General features: G+C 44.9%; 1 protein-coding gene across 4 annotated transcripts in view; it reads right to left on the minus strand.

Annotated features, from left to right (window-relative positions):
- The window catches only part of SSBP3 (single stranded DNA binding protein 3), a 131,878-nt gene that overhangs the window by 45,392 nt on the left and 63,759 nt on the right, over positions 1-22,727 (minus strand). Inside the window, exon 1 of one of the 4 annotated variants that reach the window (XM_068239009.1) lies at positions 1,892-1,933. The exons of 2 other annotated variants lie outside the window; for them this stretch is intronic. Coding sequence is in view for 1 of the 2 variants with exons in the window: in XM_068239008.1 (XP_068095109.1) it covers positions 1,632-1,784 (153 nt within the window). In the remaining variant the exon portion in view is untranslated. Of the gene's footprint in view, positions 1-1,631; positions 1,800-1,891; positions 1,934-22,727 lie in introns of those variants that run through there. One more of the 4 variants, XM_068239008.1, reaches the window with a different exon arrangement.

Here is a 22,727-nt window from a genome sequence, read left to right on the forward strand (position 1 = left end):
GGTCCACATTAAGCAATCTCCTGACTCATTCATACAGCAGGAGTTGGAGAGCTGGCCAGAAGGAGTATTCAAAGCGTTTGCAGCTGGTAATTTATGATGGACAAATAGTTTTAGACATAAATCACAGAATATTGTTCTCGACTTATCCATCGGGCTACAATTCTACATTCCGTAACAATAAAACATCTGATGGGCGGCTGGAGAACATCTGACCAATCCTGGTGAAGCTACAATTCCCATCAGGCAGCACAACCAATCAGATTGCCAGACTACCAGCTGGGCTTGGGATTGTCTCCAGCAGTGACTAAACAGGCCAAGATATATTATGCTGTCAGCTTCTGCGGTCAGGAAGCAGCACTGAGTCTATTGCAGCCAATGGCTGTCAGGAGAACCCACCAGAGAGATCTGCAAGCCAAACCAAAGCCAAGATAAGTGTACCTGTCACCTCCACTTCACATCTCGCTCCATCACAAAAGCACTCACAGACCGCACCTTCTGGGACTGATTTACTAAGGTTCCTGTTATTGTCACAGCTGTAAAGAAATGGGAGCTTTTGGAAACTGTAGAGTCCATAGGAGCTGCATGCCTAATTGTACATCTCCAGGCAAAACTTCTGTTATAAATGATATTGGGAAAAGTCAGAACTTCAGATTTTTATTGCAGTCTTACCTTCCTGTTGTGGTTTCAACTGTACAGGAAATTAGGGATAAATGTACTATGGCGGCTTCTCACAATGGCTTCCTCTGTGCATCATGGGAAATCTATATGGCGTTTTCCACAAATGCTCTGAGAGGGGGGCGTGTTGCGTCTGATGGTCATTGCGACCCAAGGACCAGGCAGCACTGTGGAATAGTGGAGAGCACTCCGACCTCACAGCACTGAGGTCAATAAGTATGTCCTTCTGTGCCTATGAAAGTTTTCTCCAGGCATTCTGGTTTCTTCCCACATCCTAGACATATAACAATTAACTAATTTATCTCTACCCCCCCCCCCCTCCCCCCAAATTGGCTTTAGACTACGGTAGGATTAGACTGTGAGCTCCTCTGAGGACAGTCAGTGACAGGACTATGTACTCTGTAAAGTACTGCAGAAGATGTCAGTGCTATATAAATACATAATAATATGGGAAGACATTAGACTAGGACTATGTAAGGATTAGATTGTGAGCTCCTCTGAGGACAGTCAGTGACATGACTATACACTCTGTAAAGTACTGCAGAAGATGTCAGTGCTATATAAATACATAAATACAAAAAAAATACATAATAACAGACATGCAAGCAGCACAAACTTTTTGACAAAAGGAGTGAATAGTACAGGTTCAGTTTAAATGCCCAGTACACACGATGCAATTTCTAATCAGACTCATGGCCAGATCAATTTCCGACAGGTCGGATTTCTGTTTCGTTTTTGTATAGAAGTGATCGGAAAATTGATCAGAAAAACCATCGGAAGTCAGATCGGACCCGACGGAAATGATCAATTGGACCGTCAATCTGAGGGGAAATTGCATGGCGTGTACCAGGCATAAAGGGACACACAGCAATGGATTCTCACACTTCACGCCTTCAACTGACTAATAAAAACAAACCAATCTTTATAAACCATGTGAGCTTTCAGTGAGAGCTCACATTTGTCAGTAGTATGTCCCCCTCAGCAGTGTCCTGTGTCCCCACAGGTAGGTAGCATGGCTGAAGTGTGGAGCCAGAGCTGAAGGCCTCCCTGGGATGAGTAAACATGGCAGGTGTGAAGAGAATAGGCCTCAGAATAACAGGCCAGCCCATCTCTTTGTTCAGACCTCCCTTATTATTCTGGGCTGGCTGGTGTCCTGGGGTGAGGGGACATCTGTTCCAGCCAGCCAGGCCTGACAGCCATCAATCAAGCTGCAAACCTGGCCTGCCTCTCCTCCTAGCAGGAGATGGGGACATCTCTGCAGTCTTCTTCAGGGCCACACCACACTCAGGACTCTGCCAGAGACAACTCATGGCCAAGCAGCTACAAATCGCTATTGGCAACACATCATCATCTGGATCTGGACTGAAGACTTGTGGCCACCACAGATCGTTCACGTCTCATGCCCGGATACCAAATCCAAGCCACCTGTAGCCACATCGCTGCCTTGTACTTCCACAATGGATTCCCAGGCTCTGAACACATCAGCATACCAAAACTGAAAGATCTAGAGATGCAAGGCCACAATGGTTGTGCCAGACCTAAAGCGGACCTCTAACCATCCACAAGCAGATCTCTAAAAACCTACATGGACCAACATTCTAATAAGCAATTAGGATGACAGAGGAACAAACATTTTACAATAGTCTTGGTTATCCGGCACTGATGTCGGATAATTGTGCTTTCTGGTTGCTTGAGACTCAAAAGCTAAAAATAGGCACAGCTAATACAGTACTATAACCCCACTTTATGCATACCATGATCTCTGTATAACATTTTCAAATAAAGTAAATCAAAGTATATTAAAAGTGGTGGAGCCCAATCTTTAGGCAGCTTTCACAGTGGGACGTTACAGGCGCACGTTACAGCAGCCTGTAATGCACCCCAACGCACAGCAATGAAAAATCAATGGGCTGTTCACAGTGCCCACGTTGCATTACATTGTAACGCAGCACGTCTACATAACGTACTGCATGCAGTACTTTACACGCGGCTAAGCCGCATTAGACTGTTTACACATGCTCAGTAGGGTTTTTTTTCTTATTTTATGGGCGGAGAGGAGGCAGGGAGAGGCCGCTACGTAGCCAGGCACATGGCTACTTATTATTCACTGCACTTGCAGTGTTTACATCCTGGAGCGGCCGCGGATTGGCTGGCGGGACCACGTGATGCGGAGAGCTACGCTCACGTGGTCTCCGCAGCGCCTCCGACAGAGCAGGAGCACCAAGAACTGCTTGTAACGCGGCTCTTGGTAGTGTCCTGCTCCAACACCACCAGGCGTTGCATTAGGGGCACGTTATGTGCCCTATAACGTCCCCTAAACGCAACGTCCTGGTGTGTAAGTAGCCTAAAAGAGTATCTGTAACAACAACAACAACAAAAAGTAGCCCCTGGGGAGCACTTATTATTAATTGTATTTATAAAGCGCCAACATATTACGCAGCGCTGAAAGCAGATCCGAGATGAAAAACTAACTATAACAAGTAACTTGTCTATATATATCTTATCTAAAGTTTAGATAGTTTACACAGCAAATCTAGCTGCAAACAGCTTTAATAGAGTATGGTTATTTCTTCCTGTGATACAATGACAGCAGCCATGTTGTTTGTAAACATTACACAGAGGCAGGCTTATCTGTATCTTGAGCAAAAAAAACTAATCCCCCCACCTCCTCCCTCCTCCCCTCTGCCTCTGAAATCTCTGGCGAGTAATACCTCCACCTCCTCCTGCCCAGACTGACCTCCCATGAGCCCTTGCTACTGTCTGAAAGTGCCAAGGCTCTCTGAAAACCTGTGGGCGTGGCTTGTTTAGTTTATAGGGAATTAGAGTATTAAAAAAAAAACAAAAAGTATTTGGCTTGAGGAATGCCCTATAAACAATAGGAAAGGAACCCAATTACGCAATGAGTAAAAGTTCATCTCGGATCCACTTTAACCTGGGAGGAGAAAGCCTCTGAATCCTAATCCCCCCAGGGAAGCAAAGGAGCAAGGGGGGTTCCTCAGTATCCAGAGGCTTCACCCTCCCAAGGTATGTACCCTCCCAGGGGCTCTCTTTATTACAGATCCTGTTTAAAGGACAACTCCAGCAAAAAAATAAAAAATAAAAAAATAAGCAGAACTGACAGTTTTGGACTAGTCCACCTCCTCATGGGGGATTCTCAGGGTTTTCTTTGTTTTCAACAGCATTTCCTAAACCGCAGTTTAATTGCCAAAATAGTAAGGTTGGATCCACACCATACATTTTTTTTTCAGCCGATTTACCTGGCCAATCGGTTATTTCCAGCATGTCCAATCTGAGAATCGAACAATTGGAAATCGTTCATAAAATCGCTCAAAAAAATTGTTCGATTCTCAGATCAGACATGCTGGAAATAATCGATCGGCCAGGTAAATCGGCCGAAAAATTGTATGGTGTGGATCCAGCATTAGATACCAGCAGCCTCCCTACTCACTTGCACTCTATTTTGTCACTTACGCTTAACAACTGCCCTTCAGAAAATGCTTTTGAAAACAAAGTAAACCCTGAGAATCCCCCATGAGGAGAAGGACTATTCGAAAACCTGTCGGTTCTGTCAGATTTTACCAGCTTACTTTTTTCCCCGGAGTGGTCCTTTCAGCACAGCAGAGATCACAAATAGCCTAAAGGTAGCCACTAACGATCCAACTTCTAGTGAAAAATCGTTCGAGCAATCAGAAATACTGATCGGAAGTGAAATCGTTCACTACACCATCACTGAACCAATCCTTGCTTCCTATCTATCACAACCAACAAGAAAATCCAAATTTTGGTTCGACGAAAATCCAATCGAAACGACTGATTTTATAATCCTAATTGATTGTGCCCATCAATGGAGATTAACAACAACCAATCCGATCAGAATTACTGATCCCTCAAACGATTTTTCGCTAGAAATTGGACAGTTAGTGGCCACCTTAAGAAGTTGGCCTTTACCACTGAGTGCTGGCGGCGATTTGTGCTGGTTGGTTGAGACTGCTGGTTAGTTGCGTTTTAGATAAACAGGACTCTACTGTATAGAGGTTTAGTGGTGGACAGAACCCCTCGCCACTGCAGTAGAGCTTGCTTCTGCTCTCCTCTGGATTCATTTGGTGGTGGGTCGGCCAATCAGGTGTGACCAAGTGACACCCAAAGTAGGAAGACTACATTTCCCGAAATCCCCGATTTATAATAAAATCCCATGTGTGTACAGGAGACAACTTGTAAGCCACAGGAAGTAGTTGAGACCTGAACCCTACTAACAGGAAGCCAACAGGGCGGAGAGAGGTCTTAGGTCTTTTAAAGGAGAACCACAGTGGGAAGAATTTGGAGGTTGCCATATTTCCTTTTAAACAATACCAGTTGCTTGGCAGCCCTGCTGATCTATTTGGCTGCAGTAGTGCCTGAATCACACCAGAAACAAGCATGCAGCTCATCTCGTCAGATCTGACAGTAATGTCAGAAACGCCTGATCTGCTGCATGCTTGTTCAGGGGCTATGGCTAAAAATATTAGAGGCAGAGGATCGGCAGGATAGCCAGGCAACTGGTATTGTTTAAAAGGAAAAAATTTGGCAGTATCCATATAACTTTCGCTTCAGTAGTCCTTTAAAGTGGACCTGTACTCTTGCACAAGATAGAAAGAAAACAGATATGCACCCTGTATGTATTTAGAGAGTTTAGCCTAATTCCCCGTCATCTCTGACTAATCACAAGTTGTAGTTTGATCTGTCAGCTGGCTGCTGGCTTAACACTATGTCTGCTTCCATGAAAGTAGGAAGTAGACACACTTCAGACATTGTAGGATATGTATCAGCTGTAACAAAAATATGTTTTTCTTTGAAAGGTTATTATGCTATTGCTTATCTTTTAGAGCAGATAGGAAGTTCTGAGTTCAGGTCCGCTTTCAGCAGATAATGCATTAAACTTAGAGGGGGATGGAAGCGTGGATTGGTGAAGCATGATCAGGGGATGATAAATGTACACACAGCCGATGATTAATGAATGTAAAGGTCCTGGCTTTAAACTGGCGCACTCAGCAGATTCTCTGCTCATTGATGACAACCTGGGACACAAAGCGGGCAAAAACACGCTAGCGTACGCAAAACGGCAATAAAACCTAACCCAGGAAACAGACAGCGGAAACCATATCCCTCTCACTACCATTTCTTTATAGCTAACCTGAAGTGAAAACAAACGTATAAAATAATATATTGAACACTAAGTGGCCCAAAAATAGAGTCACCCCTTATTTGAAGGTAAACGAGTCCAGCGGTGACACGGAGTGACGTAACAACGCAGAGTTGCTTATATAAGGAATGCTAAGCATCAGATGACGTTGTTATCAAGAAAGTTAATGTTAAAATGGGTAAGGAGAAAGATTTAACCACTTGAGGATCCACCCTTTACCCCCCCTTAAGGACCAGCGCTGTTTTAGCTGATCTGTGCTGGGTGGGCTGTGCAGCCCCCAGCACAGATCAGGGTGCAGGCAGAGCGACCAGATCGCCCCCCTTTTTTCTCCATTAGGGGGATGATGTGCTGAGGGGGTCTGATCGCTCCTGCCTGCTGGGTGTTGCGGGGGGGGGCACCTCAAAGCCCCCCTCCGCGGCGAGATTCCTCCCCTCCCTCTCCTACCTGTCCATCCCCGGTGATCCGCGCTGCACAGGACGCTATCCATCCTGTGCAGCCAGTGACAGGCTGTCCCCTGTCACATGGCGGCGATCCCCGGCAGCTGATTGGCCGGGGATTGCCGATCTGCCTTACGGCGCTGCTGTGCAGCAGCGCCGTACAATGTAAACAAAGCGGATTATTTCCGCTTGTGTTTACATTTAGCCTGCGAGCCGCGATCGGCGGCCCGCAGGCTATTCACGGAGCCCCCCGCCGTGAATTGACAGGAAGCAGCCGCTCGCGCGAGCGGCTGCTTCCTGATTAATCAGCCTGCAGCTGGCGACGCGGTCCTGCAGCTGCCACTTTGCCGACGCACGGTATGCGTGCGGTCGGCAAGTGGTTAAGTGACTTTGAACGAGGCATGACTGTCGGTGCAAGAAGAGCTGGTGCATCTCTGAAATGACAACTCTTGTAGGATTTTCTCGCCCAGCAGTATTTTGGGTGTTTGCAAAGGATGGGCTTTAGCAGCAGGAGACCATCAAGAGTGCCTTTGGTGCCACAGAAAAATAGCAAAAGACACCTGTTGAGAGCCCTTGCCACCGTGCTCGATTGGTCTCAAATTGGTTTGAAAAACATCAGAGTTTAAGCCCCCTTAGGGCCTCTCGTCGCTCGCTGACTTGCGTGACTCGTCCAGGATTTCGGGCTGAATTGCTGGGGACCGGAGCCATCCGGGGAGTCAGCGAGGAACGAGCAGCCCTAAGGTGGCTTAATAAGGAAGCCCCAGGTAAGTATGGAACCTGAGAGGCTTCTTGCCTTTAGCCTGCTTCCATGGCCAGCTCTGTCCCGACCTCAATCTTATGGAGCATTTGTGGGACGAAGTCAAATGATCACTTCAAAGCTTGGAAATGCCACCATCCAATCTGACCCAACTTAGAGCTGCCATTGTAAGCATGGGCCAACCCTCCTCAGCAGCGGTATCAGCATCTTGCAGAGTCCATGCCAAGAATATCAGCTGTGATCAGAGCTAGAGGTGGACCAACTCGTTATTAGAGGGTGTGTCAATTTTTTGGCCACTCAGTTTATATGTAGTACTAATTGGGAAAAAGAACATTTGAAAAGAGTTCTTTATTTTTATTCTCAGTTTAAGGCAGGGGTCTCAAACTCGCGGCCCGCGGGCCATTTGCGGCCCTCCATGCAATATTTTGTGGCCCTCGCCGGCAAAAGCTTCCTTATAGTTCACTTCAGTGCTCCCAAGTAATCCGCCGCATCCCCGCCGCTAAACGAGGGCTGCAGAGCCCCCAAGTCGCCCAAGGGGCAATCCGCCAGCATTTCCTGGAAGGGGCAGAGCTTTCAGCTTCAACTCTGCCCCTCCTGACGTCAATCGCCGCACGGATCGCCGCCTCTCCCCGCCCCTCTCTGTGAAGGAAGAGTGAAAGGGGCGGATAGAGGCTGCGATGCGCCGCGATTGTGAAATTCCTTATGCGGCCCAGCCTCATCCTCACTTTGCCTCCTGTGGCTCCCGAGGTAAATGGAGTTTGAGACCCCTGGTTTAAGGGATACAGAGCAGATTGTGAGCCCCTCTGAGGGACAGTTAGTGACAAGACCATATACTGTGTACATCGCTGCGGAATATGTCGGCGCTATATAAATACTTAAATAAAATAATAATAAGCTTCCATCCTCTTTGTCCTGTGCCACAAGTTGAAATTTCCACAATGATCTTGTGCATACCTGGCGGCCGCAATGCATGCTGGAAGATGTAGTTCACAGACGTGGTTAAATTCCCTGGTCAGATGATGTAATCGCATCAATAGGAACTACATCTCAGCATACATCGCACATTCCTAGCATGCATTGCAGTCGCGACGATATAGCATCACGACCAGCTATATCACTTTCAACCTGCAGCACACGGTGAGAGAACATTGAGACCTCCACGCAAGGGGCAATGGGGCAGCCCCCTCCCCCCCTCTTAGGTAAGTGATTACTTGCTGCACCCCTAAAAGCACACACAGTTTAGTGGGAGGTTAGTTTGATACATTTTCAAAATTTACTGCACAGTTAAAGGGAACCAGAGACGAAGCACCCTTGTGTATTGTACCATATATATCATTACGAACATTAGAGAAAACACTTACCCTGCTCTCTGTTTCATCCTCACTGCTAAAAGTGTCTTAGCAGCTGTGATAAGAATCCCGGACTGAGCATTCAGTCTGGAATTGCAGGGAATAATTATAGCTGAGTCATTATAGCAGAGCCACAAGGGGGCAGGCTTGGGCTTGAAAAGACACCAGAGAAGACAGGCTCAGCTATAATATTTCCGTAGCAAAGCTAGACTAAATGCTCAGTCGGGGATTATTATCAGAGGTGATAACAGTCAGATTACACAGAGAACAATAAAACAAAGAGCAGATTAGGTGTTTACTGTCATGTTCCCACTGATTTAAAAGGTAAAATACAAGAGGGTGCTTCATCTCTGGTTCTCTTTAAGATTTAAAATCCGAAATGTTTGAGACTGGATTCTAAACAGCAGCCATGACAGTCTTATGCAAAATGTACTTCATATTGCAAAACAAACAGAAGTAATGGCTGAACTTTTCAGCTCTTAAATAATATCAACATTGTTTCCTCAGCCAGATAAAAATGTTTTCCTTTCTGTTTTCTCTCTCTAGATTCTTTCTCGATCGAAAATGGTAGAAAAGATTGATGGAAATACTGGCTATCGTTCCGCGTGATTGTCCTTTTGATTCATTTTTGATTGATATCTAATCCGAACAAAAAAATCCATACGTGTAGGCTTAAGGCCCATACAGACGTCAGATTTTTCCGAACGACGGGTCGTTTGAACGAGGGGACGTTCAAACGACCCGTCGTTCGGAAAAATCCAACGTCTGTATGGGCCTTTACTCTTCTATATCCAATAGATGTCAGATCTAAATATCGATTTGATCACTCGCTTGAATGGGATCTGAAGTAAAAAATTGCGTGTGTACCAGGCTTTAAATAGGTATTTCCTGAAACCCAGCGTCTTAAGCCCCATCTACACGATACAATTTTTTGTGCGGTTCCATCGTATCGAATTCGATTGAGCGATGAAATCAGACATGTCCGATCGGGATTCGATTCAATAGTGTGGTCGAATGTCATTGCAAAACAATGGCAAATCGAGCACACTACCAATCTAATTAAATCCTGATCTGATATGTCGGATTTAATCGATCAAATTCGATCCAATCGAATCGCACAAAGAATTGTATCGTGTAGATTGGGGCTTTATATATGTGTCAAAAGTTTTTTTTATAACTTCTCTCAAGTAGCTGAGACAGTGAAAACTTTTTAAAGGTGTCACACACCATAATATTTTCTATATTACTTTTCAATCTGAGAATTTCAATCAATTTTTCTGATTGATTAGGACATTTAAAAAAAAACTGACACGCACGCACGCGCACACGCAGACACACACAGACAGACACACACACACACACACACACACACACACACACACACAGACAGACAGACAGACAGACAGACAGACAGACAGACAGACAGACAGACAGACAGACAGACAGACAGACAGACAGACAGACAGACAGACACACACACACACTTCTTACCCATTTATGATAAAAAAAAAATGATTGGAAACTGAAAAACTTGCATGAGACTATACACCAATAAACTGACAATCTACCCTAAACCATTCAATTTTCTGACAAATTGAGAAAAATCCACCACTCTCGCCGGCGATGCAGCGCATGTAATACTATGGGATTACTCACACTGCGGCCATTGAAATTTCCGCCAATCGCAAACGCGCTGAATGCAGCATTTTTTGGACGTTTGCGATTCTTATTCGCTGGAATGAGAATTACAAAAAGTAACTGACAAAATTGTGAAAATAGCATTGCAAAAATCGCAATCATGTTCAGCGATCCTGAGTATGAACGGGAGCTTCTCCTCTATATGCACAAGCACCCCAAGAACCTTTCCTAGTGATATCCCAAACAAGCTAAATCATTGCTCATTCTGCCTAAAGATGGCCGTACACTTATCGATTTTTCCCTTCAATATCTGGCAGATTCGATCACTGACCGAATTAACAAGAAATCGATGCTGCAAGCAATGCCCATCGCGACGGATGTAAGATAGTGCTCAGTCAGCGGCGGGTCGTGAGCACGGGGCAGCAAGCGTTCAATTTGAGGATGACCGACGCATAGTGCTGGCAGCAGAGCCAAACCACACTTGTCCGCCAGCGTGTCTCATATGACCAAAACACTAGCGGCCAAACATTAGAGGCCTAGCGGCTTACAAGCCAGACCTCTAGTGTTTGGCCCTAGCATCTGTCACATGACACAGGTACCCCGAGAGAGAAGACATCAGGCCAGGAGTGGCAGTGGATGGGCAAGAGTTTGCACCGCAGTCAAAAGTTGAGGAATGACATTAAATGGGGGGTGCCAGTGACTCCACAGATTTCAGGCTGTGTGCAGTGGGTGGGCAGCTAATCGATCCCTCTCAGATCACATTCGATCAGAGAGGGAGCTATTGGATGGTCAGTCTTGTGGCCATCTAAGTTTACAGCCACCTTAAAGTACAACTGAAGTGAGAGGGATATGAACGCTGCCATATTTATTTCCTTTTAAACAATGCCAGTTGTCTGCCAGCCCTGCCATGTATTTGGCTGCAGTAGTGTCTGAATCCCATCAGAAACAAGCATGCAGCTAATTCAGTCAGATGTCAGTCAGAATCATCTGATGTGCTGCATCTTGTTCATCATGTTCACAGTCTATGACTAAAAGTATTAGAGACAGAGGATCAGCAGTACAGCCAGGCAACTGGTATTGCTTAAAGAGAACCCGAGGTGGGTTTGAAGAATATTATCTGCATACAGAGGCTGGATCTGCCTATACAGCCCAGCCTCTGTTGCTATCCCAAACCCCTCTAAGGCCCCCCTGCACTCTGCATCCCTCATAAATCACAGCCACGCTGCTGACAAACAGCTTGTCAGAGCTGGCTGTGCTTATCTCTATAGTGTCAGTCTGCTGCTCTCCCCGCCTCCTGCAGAACTCCAGTCCTCACCTGCATCCCTTCCCTCCCTGCTGATTGGAGGGAAGGGACAGGGGCAGGGACCGGAGCTATGCAGGAGGCGGGGGAGCAGCTGAGACTGACACTACAGATATAAACACAGCCTCACAGCACGGCTGTGATTTATGAGGGATTGCAGAGTGCAGGGGGACCTTAGTGGGGTTTGGGATAGCAACAGAGGCTGGGCTGTATAGGCAGATCCAGCCTCTGTATGCAGATAATATTCTTTAAACACACCTCGGGTTCTCTTTAAAAGGAAATAAATAAGGCAGCCTCCATATCCCTCTCGCTCCAGTTGTCCTTTAATGCCTATAATGGGTGGAATATGGGCCTTGCAGGACCCCTCCATACTGAACGCCCAGAATACTTCAGATGCCAGAGATTCTATAGGAGAAGATGGGCCTGCTGGACAGAGGAACAGGAAGTCAGGAGCCTACAGCACCCAATGGGTCACCTGTCTATTGCACTGACTGTTGCCAGGGAAACCGCAGTTATTAAGCAAGCTAGCATTAACCCCCTCGCTTCCAGTACCCTAACCGGTGTTCAGCTTTATTAAACATCACACAACAAACTGCGTCACTTATGAGGAGGATGCACTGGGGGGAGGGATGGCCGGGTGACCAGGGGGGACGTTCGCATGTGACATTATATCTGTCACAATCTCCTGGGAGGAGGAATCCTCAGTCCAGCCTGGCTGGGCTCAGCACAATGCAGGCAATTCCAGGGGAATGCAGAGATTCTCAGCTCCCTTTGTAACATCCATTGTGCCATCACTAACCTTCCCCCCACCCCTTTCCCTGTAATCCCCCCTCAAGGCCTTAATCAGTTATGCAAATACTGCCCTTCCCCCCCTTGCCTCTGCATCTGCTCCAGTCCCTCCATGGAGCCACATGCTGCCCTGCTCCCAACCACAGGGCCTTAACCCCTGCACTCCTGCGCTGACACAGATACAGGCCAGACAAAAAGCGACGCCTGATCTCAGCCATCCTCTCTGCACAGCGAGCGCCCCGCGGAGACGCTGCGAACGCCGCCGCGGCGGTGCAGGCGTCCGCACGGCCGGGTCACTGCCAGGAGCCAAATGTATAGAGGACCCTTAAAGTGACCCGAAAAGTCTCATAAAACAAGACCACACAAGAGGCACAGCTTGCGATAAACCTCAAATGCATTCTATAGATGGTAATTGGGGATAGAGTTCACTAAAAATCGCAAAACAGAAATACTAAAGGTGGCCACACACCATACAATTTTTTAAATATCTGTTCAATTCAAGAATTGCAATCAATTTCTCTGACTGGTTGTAACATTTCATAAATATGACCAATGTAACACACACACACACACACACACACACACACACACACACACATTGAATTGCCATTAAATCGGATCCTATTATTGTATCGTGTGTGACCACCTTAATGCTGCTTTTCCACTTGCAGGCACAATCACTAATTTTTTACCACTCGACCCAAATGTGACATGAACCATCGAGAGCGAAACGCGATCGCACTAATAATCGTGCAGCCTGATGATTGCGATTACCAAAAAAATAGATACTCGCCAATGGAAAAAGTGCACTGCAATTTACATGTAAATCCCGGTGTACCAGCAATCAGCAAAATGCTGGCGATTCGCGGCTAGTGAAAAGGGGCCCGCTTTTCTTGCCCAATAACGACCATCATCACAGAGGATTCTGTAGTAGGGCTGTGGAGTCGGAGCAATTTTGGGCACCCGGAGTTGGAGTCATTTATTTCATAAACTGAGGAGTCGGATGATTTTTGTACAAAATCCACAGCCCTGGTAAGTATTAGAGTAAGGAGTCTAAGCCATTTTTGGTACCCGGAGTTGGAGTCGGTGGTTTCATAAACTGAGGAGTTGGAGTCGGAAGATTTTTGTACCGACTCCACAGCCCTGGTGTGTACAAAGCTCATACTGCATACAGTGTGACATCAGGGCCTAAGGATGGCTAGGGGTCACTAAATGTGGCCACCAACGGTACGTTTGGCACCACTGATTGACAAAGATTTTCTAACCAATCCGATCAGATTGATGGGATAGATCTGAAAATCGGATTGTCTTCAATAATCTGATTGGATTGCTTAGGAGATTTTTGTCCATTATTGGTCCCAAACAATTATTTCCAATTGTTCATACGAAGAATCAATCGTAAACGATTGTACTGCAAATTGTTAATGGCCACCTTAAGGAGCGACTCTGCATGCTAGACAACCTCGGCCTAGATGGCCATTCTGCTCGGTTTCTGCTGACGATGTGTATAGGTGCCCTACGCCTGCTTTACAGAATTTGTGGTTTGCGTTTTGAAACGACTCAGACAGCCGAGTGCGTTGTGTTCGCATTGTATATCGATCATTTACCACCTTGCTGCAATACATCCGATTCTTAGCAGAGAGCTGACCTAATGCTAGGAATACACCAGGAGTTTTTGGGGGCAGGTCGATGGCTCGATATAAATAAATACATTAAAATCAGAAAATCAATCGGCCAGTAAATCTACCGATATAACTCATAGTGTATTCCCAGCATAACTCTCCCCGCTGCAGCCGCAAACTAAAAGTTACACAGCCTTATTCTCATAAGACTCCCAACACGCAGACCCTGTGCTCTATATTGGTATGTAACCCCGCCTTCCCAGTGATGCTTACCCTAGGCTATTTAGCTATGTGGACTTCTCACCCCCCAGAGCATTCTGGGAGACCATGCAGGCATATTTTGTACTCCCAGTAACCAAACATTCCGCAGAGCTGCTCCTGACGGAACTAAAGATGTCCCCAGCTGTGATAAATTCCAGAATGTAAATCAAGGAGAGGAGATATAGAAGGGGCAAAACACTGACTAAATCATTTATAAATGAATATGGGAAAAAAAAAGAAAAGAAAGGCACATATATCAGCTTTTCATTTTCTCTGCAGTTCCTCCTTAAAAAGAGAACCTGAACTAAAAATAAAAACTCAAAATAGCCATACACAGGTCATACTTACCTCCCATGTAGTCTACTCCTCAATCTCTTTCTCCTCTCGTGTCCCGTTTGGCCACTGTGATCAATGGAATTCTCTGTCCTCCATTTTGAAAATGGCCATTACCCCATAACAGATTCCTGGTCAGCACACTGTTAAACTGTAACATCACCCACTTGAGCCTTTGGGAAACATGGACATTACCTTGCACATTCACTTGTAACTGACAGCTGCTGATATATAACTGACAGCAACTGGTATATTTCAGTTCTGACAAAATGTTGTCAGAACTGGAAGGGATCACTGTAAGAAGAGATTGGTGAGCTTCTGAGAGGAACTGATGGGGAGGTAAGTATGTAATATTCATTTGCAGCTACAGCATGGGCTTATTTTAAATCATTTTACTCACTTCAGGTTCCACTATAAGGGTTGGAGCCCACTGAAAAGCACAGATTGTCATTGCAATTACTGGTCGCTTTTGATTGAGTTTGTATGTTCTTCCTGTGTCTGTGTGGGTTTCCTCTGGGCATTCGGGTTTCCTTCCAAACATTCTACAGATAAGTTAGTTAATTGGCTTCCCCCTAAATTGGCCCTAGACTATGATAAATGCACTACACGATACATACATAGACATATGACTATGGCAGGGATTACATTGTGCACTCCTCCGAGGGGCGGTTAATGACAACGCAATATATTCTCTACAGCGCTGCAGAAGATGTTGGCGCTATATAAATACTAAATAATAATAATAATAATAATAATTAGTGAGATTAATAAAATTGCATTTTTCTTTACAATATTCATTTATAGGTTATTTAGTCAGTGTTTGCCCATTGTACTATCTTTCCTCTCCCTGATTTACATTCTGAAATGTATCCCTGGTGGTGACATCTTTAGTTCTGCCAGGTGATCTGTACAGAGTTTTCGTTACTGAGAGTTCTGTGTACAGAGGGAGATATTGCTTGCTTGGCAGTTGGAAAAAGCAGCTATTTCCCACAATGCAACCAGGTTCACAAACTGCAAATTTTCAGGACCTTGGACATGACATCACACTGTGGGAGGGGTTTCACCACAATATCGGCTACACAGACCTCCCCCTCCCATCTATTTGAGCAAAAGCAAGAAATAAGGGCTCTTTTACACTAGAGGCTGCGGTAGAAAAGGCTGAAAGTCAGCCTTTTGCTTAACGCCAATACATAGCGTTTTCAAAGCGTTTTGAAAGCGGTTTACAGCCCATATGAAAACGTCCTTTTTTTTTCTATGAAAATAAGTGAACAAGTCAGCTGTAAAACGCTTTGAAAACGCTGAAGTTGTCGTTTTCCATTGACTATCATTGAAACGCCAACAGCCAACTTCGGCTGTAAACAGTCCTGAAAAAGCTCCTGGGAGCGTTGAAACGCAACGCTCCAAAACGCCGAGTTAGATGTGAAAGGTAAAATGAAAATCTATGGACTTTCATTTTACCGTTGGAAAACGCCAACTTCGGCTGTGGCGTTAAAACGCCGAAAAAGTCCTCTGGTGTGAAAGGGCCTTAAGGGAAAAAGGGTATCAGCTACTGATTGGGATGAAGTTCAGTCCTGGGTTACAGTTCACTTGAACAGTTATGGCCCATACTCACGAGGGACTTTTGTCGCCTCAACACACGGCGCGCGCGTGTTGCGGCGACAGGTCGCTCGTGAGTATGGGCCGCCGCACGCGCGCGCACCCCGAACTGTCGCCCGCCGCTCATGTCGCCATGCGATTGAAAGTTTCAATCGCATGGCGACAGTCGCCGCCGCACCTCCCCCGCAACTGTCGCTAGTCCGCGTGAGTACGCGGACTAGCGACAGCAACCTCCATTGTATCATATGGAGCTTCCGGCGGGGGGAGGAGGAACGTCGGCGACAGCTTCCGCCTCGCCGCTGGTCCCTCTTCCGCGTGTGTACGCGGAGGGACCTGGAGAGAAGCTGTCGCCGGCCTGTCGCCCACACGCTCACGTGTGCTGGCGACAGGCAACTTCTGCAGCCTGTGAGTACGGGCCATTACAGACACTTGAACAGTTTTACTCACCTGGGGCTTCTGCCAGCCCCCTGCAGCTGTTCGGTGCCCTCGCAGTCCCTCTCGGATCCTCCTGTCCCCCACCGCCAGCTAGTTTCACTTTATTGACAGGCCCGGCAGGCCTGGCCACGCATAGCCTTCTACACGTAGAAAGAGACGCGTGGCCAAGCCTGCGCAGGCGCAGTAAGCCTGTGGAGAAAGTGAAAGTAGCTGGTGGCGGGAGACCAGAGGATCCGATCGCGACTGCGTGGGCACCGGGCAGCTGCAGGGGGGCTGGTAGAAGCCCCAGGTGAGTAAAATGGATTTTAAATTTTGTAGGCTTAAAGAGAAACTCCGACCAAGAATTGAACTTTATCCCAATCAGTAGCTGATACCCCATTTCCCATGAGAAATCTATTCCTTTTCACAAACAGACCATCCGGGGGTGCTGTATGACTGATATTGTGGTGAAACCCCTCCCACAGGAAACTCTGAGGACCGTGGTACTCCTGGCAGTTTCCTGTCTGTGAACCCTGTTGCATTGTGGGAAATAGCTGTTTACAGCTGTTTCCAACTGCCAAAAAAACATGCAGCAGCTACATCCCCTGCCAACAGTAAAAATGTCACCATGTAATAAATGTCAGAATGTAAATCAGGGATTTATAAGATTTTACAATGGGCAAACACTGACTAAATCCTTTATACATAATTATTGTAAAACTGAAGCACTTTTTTATTACATTATTTTCACTGGCGTTCCTCTTTAAGGATCCCGTTAACCACTTCACCCCAAAGTGGTTTTTAGCCAAGCGGACAAGAGCGATTTTCCCCTCTCAGCGCTCATCCCTTTCATTTGCCAATAGCTTAATCACTACTAATCACAATGAAATGATCTATATCTTGTTTTTTTCACCAATTGGGATTTTTGGGGTTGATATTTGTTTTCAGTAATTATTTTCTATGCATTTTAAAAGGGAAAAACAAGGAAAAATGAAAAAAAAAAAACAAAAACGATTTCTCCAATTTCAGCCCCGATAGTTTTAATATAAACACTGCTACTACTACTGGGCATAAAACCCACACATTGTATCGGCCTATTTGTTCTGGTTATCACAACATTTTAATTATGTCCCTAGCACAAAGTATGGTGACAATATATTATTTGGAAAAAAGGTATTTTTTCTATGTTTTTTTTTCTCATGAATTTCACATGCACCGAAACGCACGGAAACATGGACAGCGGCAGCAGCAGCACTGCTTGACTTATAAAAACGTCCTGGAGCCGTTAAGAGGATCTAGCAGGACGTTTTTAGTCTGGTTGTCATTAAGGCTGGTTTCACACCAGGACGTTGCGTTTTAGGGGACGTTATGGTCGCATAACGTGCCCCTAACGCAACGCCTGGTGCTCTCTAAGGTGGACGTCAGAGTGAGCCGCGTTGTGCAGCTCACTCTGGCGTCCGTGATGCCGTGATGCGCACTCTTGGACGCATGCGGCATCACGTGGTCCCGCCCGGCCAATCGCCGCACAGAGCGGCCGCTCCAGGAAGTAAACACTGCACGTCACTGAGTGCAGTGAATATTAATTAGCCATGTGCTTGGCCGCGCTCCGCTCCTCCCCAACATGACTGAGCATGTGCAAACAGTCTAACGCGGCTCTGCCGCTTACAAAGTACTGCACGCAGTACGTTGTGTAATGGCGCAGCGTTACTGTGTAACGCAACGTGGGCACTGTGAACAGCCCATTGATTTTTCATTGCTGTGCGGTGGGGTGCGTTACAGGCTGCTCTAACGTGCGCCTGTAACGTCCCACTGTGAAACCAGCCTAAAGGAGAACTGTAGTGAGAGGGATAAGGAGGCTGCCATATTTATTTCCTTTTAAGCGATACCAGTTGCCTGGCAGCCCTGCTGAGCTATTTGGCTGCAGCAGTGTCTGGATAACACCAGAAACAAGCATGCAGCCAATCTTGTCATATCTGCCAATAATGTCAGAAACACCTGATCTGCAGCATGCTTGTTCAGGGTGTATGGCTGAAAGTATTAGAGGCAGAGGATCAGCAGGATAGCCAGGCAACTGGTATAGCTTTAATGGAAATAAATATGGCAGCCCCTCTACAGTTCTCCTTTAAGTGGTTAATGTGACAAAGCAATATACTCTGTACAGCACTGCAGAAGATGTCTGTGCTATATGAATACTAAACCATAATAATAAAAAGTGCTGCAAAATCGATTTTAATAGCAACTGAAAAGCGATTTTGCAGCGATTCTATACTTTGTATTGAAGAGAAAAACACACCAAAAATGGAGCAGGTACTGCAATTCCGAAATGCTGCTAAAAGCGCTTTACTAGGGCCTCAGGCCTTTAGGCCCATTTCTTGAGGTTCCCACTTGCAGGGCTGCCCTAATCCAGGAGCTGACTAGACAGCAGCCTCTAGTCACATGCACACCAGATGTGGTGACAAACATGGCCTCCCAGCAGCACCTCCTGTGTGAGGTGACAACATGAACTGTGCTGGCCTCTGCCATATGCTGCAAGACGTCGCTCCGGGGGCCCGAAACCTGCGCTGGCTGTATGGTTACCAGTTATGTGTGCCGACTGTATACTGTGCTGCTTTAACTGTGCTGTATACTGTGCTGCTCCAACTCCCAGCTGGTGCAGGTGAAAGGGTGTCTTCTGGCCTGTGTGCAACCTCAGTCTGAACTCCGCATTCAGCAGAGGCCGGGGGACTGTGAATTTGTTCAGCTAAAATGGATATTTAGGGCCTGTACACACTGCTGCGCTTTTAAAATCGCATGGTTTTTTGAAAAATCATGAAGACTGGTGCGATGCAATTTTTCTATTTTCATGAAGGCTTTGCAATTAAAAAAAAAAAAAAAAAAAAAAAAAAAAAAAAAAAAAAAAAAAAACGCAAACGATTAAAAAAAACGCAGCGCAATCGCAGCAGTGTGAACCAGGGCTGTGGAGTCGGTCCAAAAATCCACCGACTCCGACTCCTCAGTTTAGGATTCCACCGACTCCGACTCCTCGACTCTGACTCCTCTAATTTGCATATTACAATTTTGTTGATTAAAAGTATGTAACATGAAATTTGTCTCTTAACTGCCAACGCTTAGGAATTTTACAAGACAACTGAAGTGAGAAGGATATGTAGACTACTATATTTATTCCCTTTAGACTAAAACTAGTCCTTGGTAAGAGTACTTGTAAAAGGTACAAACCGGAACAAAGAACATCTATCAGGCCCTAGGCAATGTAAGTGTGGGTACATGTAAGAGTAATGTGCAGGTACTCTGCAGGGGAATGAGGAGATTGTAAACAGACAACACCTCTGTGTTCAATGTGCACAGCATTCTCAGTGGATTCCCTGCAGCTCTGTGGGGAGTGCATATGTAGAGTATAGTACTACTGTGTAACAAAGTAAACCTGAGACACATGAAATTAAAGTTTTATACATACCTGGGGCTTCCTCCAGCCGCCTTCAGGATAATCAGTCCCTCGTTGTCCTCCTCCACCACCTGGATCTTCTGCTATGAGTCCAGGTACTTGAGCCAGTCAGGCGTAGTGCGCATGCACACACTCCGCCGCCAGGAGCATACTACACCTGTGCAGCACTATTGCGCAGGTGCATAATGTTCCTGGCTGTGGGAGCGGCATGCGGCCGGACAGCGCTGACTGGCTGAATTACCAGGACTCATAGCAGAAGATCCGGGTGGTGGAGGACAGCGAGGGACTGATTAGCCTGAAGGGGGCTGGAGGAAGCCCCAGGTATGTATAAAACTTTACTTTTCATCCGTCTCAGTTACCCTTTAATTTGTAGTCACCAAACCAAATTTTAACAACATATCAAATTATTTAATTTCATCAGCAAAGGGAGTGCATGCATTTGCATAAATCAGCATCAATGCAGAATTATTTCCATCTCATTGACCATCTCTATTAGTGACACAGCTACACATCAGGCTTTATTCTTACAGCATAGATGTTATTTAGTATATATAAGAGATTCCTGTGTACACATCATATATACAGTCACAATCAGATATGTATATCTGACCTTAAAAATACGGGGACTGCTTTATTGAAGCAGCACAAGTAACTAATTTTGATTGGTTTATTTCATTTTTGTGGACCAAGCACAGCTATTACTGTATATATACATTATTTTTAATGACTATTATCTGAGAAATAGAACATTTTATCATATTTTTTATTTTAATTACAGTTACAAATTCATTAGGAGTCGGAGTCGGTGCATTTTTTCCCGACTCCGACTCCAGGCACCCAAAATTGCCCGACTCCACAGCCCTGGTGTGAACAGGCCCTTAAGATAACCATTCATATATTTGGTATAAACTATCAGTAGGAAGGGAATAGGGTAAGAACACAAAACGGTTATTTTGGTGCTGAAAAAAAAAAAAAAGAAATTCGAGGTGTGAGAATGTTCTGAAAGTGTAATTTACAAAGAAAATCACTCGAAAAATCGCTTTTAAAGTGCTATGCGATTTTTCTATACCTTCCATTGAAGCACAAACGCTCAGAAAATGGTGTAGGACACGTGTTTTTGCAATTGGATGCAAAGCTCATCGCTCGTGAGAACACTCACATAGAGCAACATTGCACTAGACCAGAGCAAAAAAAAAAAAAAAAAAAAGAAGGCCAAAGCGCTCATAGTGTGAACAAACCATAAATCCGTGTGCTGGAGTCAGCCTCGTAAGTAAAACACCTCATACCCCAAAAAGGTTCAGGAAAATAGCACCACTGAGTAGGTATTGTAAAGGTAAAAAATACTTTTTACATATCTCAAAAATTGTAATTACTGTAAATACATAATTGTTGAAAACACCTAAAAAGCATATTTATAATCACACGCACGCATATAACTATATGTCATGTTACAGGCAGATGGTTATAAATAGGATTTTTTAGAGGTTTTCATTTATTTAGTATTTATATAGCGCCGACATCTTACACAGCGCTGTACAGAGTATAGTCACCTAAGGCTACATACACACATCAGACCATAGTCTTTGGAAAATGAAAGATCACAGACCAATCTTACCACCCTTCCATGTAGTATGAGAGCCATACTCTACACAGTCTATTCTATGGAGCTGAACTCCACATCAGACAGAAATCTTACCTCCTTCCATGTAGTATGAGAGCCATACCTACACAGTCTATTCTATGGAGCTGAACTCCACATCAGACAGAAATCTCTGCAAGATGCTGCACACACAGATGCTGTACAGACACAACAGATCAGTATCTGCAAAAGATCCGTTCCTGCAAAATGCATTCATAGTCTGATATCTGCATATTCTAATTTAAAGAGACACTGAAGCGAAAAAAAAATTATGATATTATGATTTGTATGTGTAGCACAGCTAAGAAATAAAACATTAAAGGATACCTGAGGTGACATGTAACATGATGAGATAGACATGGGTATGTACAGTGCCAAGCACACAAATACCTGTGCGGTGTTCCTTTTTTTCTTTATCTGCCTGAAAGAGTTAAATATCAGGTATGTAAGTGGCTGACTCAGTCTTGACTCAGACAGGAAGTGACTACAGTGTGACCCTCACTGATAAGAAATTCCAACCATAAAGCACTTTCCTAGCAGAAAATGGCTTCTGGGAGCAGGAAAGAGATAAAAAGGGTCAATAGTTCATAGATTTTAGCTCTGACATGCTTCAATAAATGTGTCATTGAGCAAAAAACAATAAAAGTTAAAACTTAAAAAGTAGATTTAAACATAAAATAAAATTGTGGAATATATTAAAAAGATGTTTTTAGGAGAAGGAAGGTAGGTACAATCGTTTATTTCATTAGTTTATTTTCGGCTCAGGTGTCCTTTAAGATCAGATACATCAGTGTAATTGTTTCCAGTACAGGAAGAGTTAAGAAACTCCAGTTGTTATCTCTATGCAAAAAAGCCATTAATCTCTACGACTTTCAAAGTCGTGGAGAGGGCTGTCTTCTGACTTTTATTATCTCAACTGTAAGTGAACAGTTTTCTTTTTATCTGGCAGAGGAGAGGTCATTAGTTCACAGACTGCTCTGAAAGACTCATTTTGAATGCAGAGTGTTGTGTAATCTGCACATATTAGAGAATGATGCAATGTTAGAAAAAACACTAAATACCTGAAAATAAAAATATGAGAATATTTTCTTTGCTGCTAATCTTCTAGTAATTATTCATAGTACACAACCAATTCATCATTTTTTTTTTTTCGCTTCAGTGTCTCTTTAACTGACATTCATCTGCAGATCAGACAATCATCTGCAGATCTGAAAATCCATCCTGGTGGATCTGATCTGCAGATGAATGTCTGTTAAACAAGGTGTTTGATGATCTGCAGATATCAGACTATGAATG

This window comes from Hyperolius riggenbachi, chromosome 6 (assembly GCF_040937935.1).
Source record: "Hyperolius riggenbachi isolate aHypRig1 chromosome 6, aHypRig1.pri, whole genome shotgun sequence".
Classification (NCBI taxonomy): Eukaryota; Metazoa; Chordata; class Amphibia; order Anura; family Hyperoliidae; genus Hyperolius; species Hyperolius riggenbachi.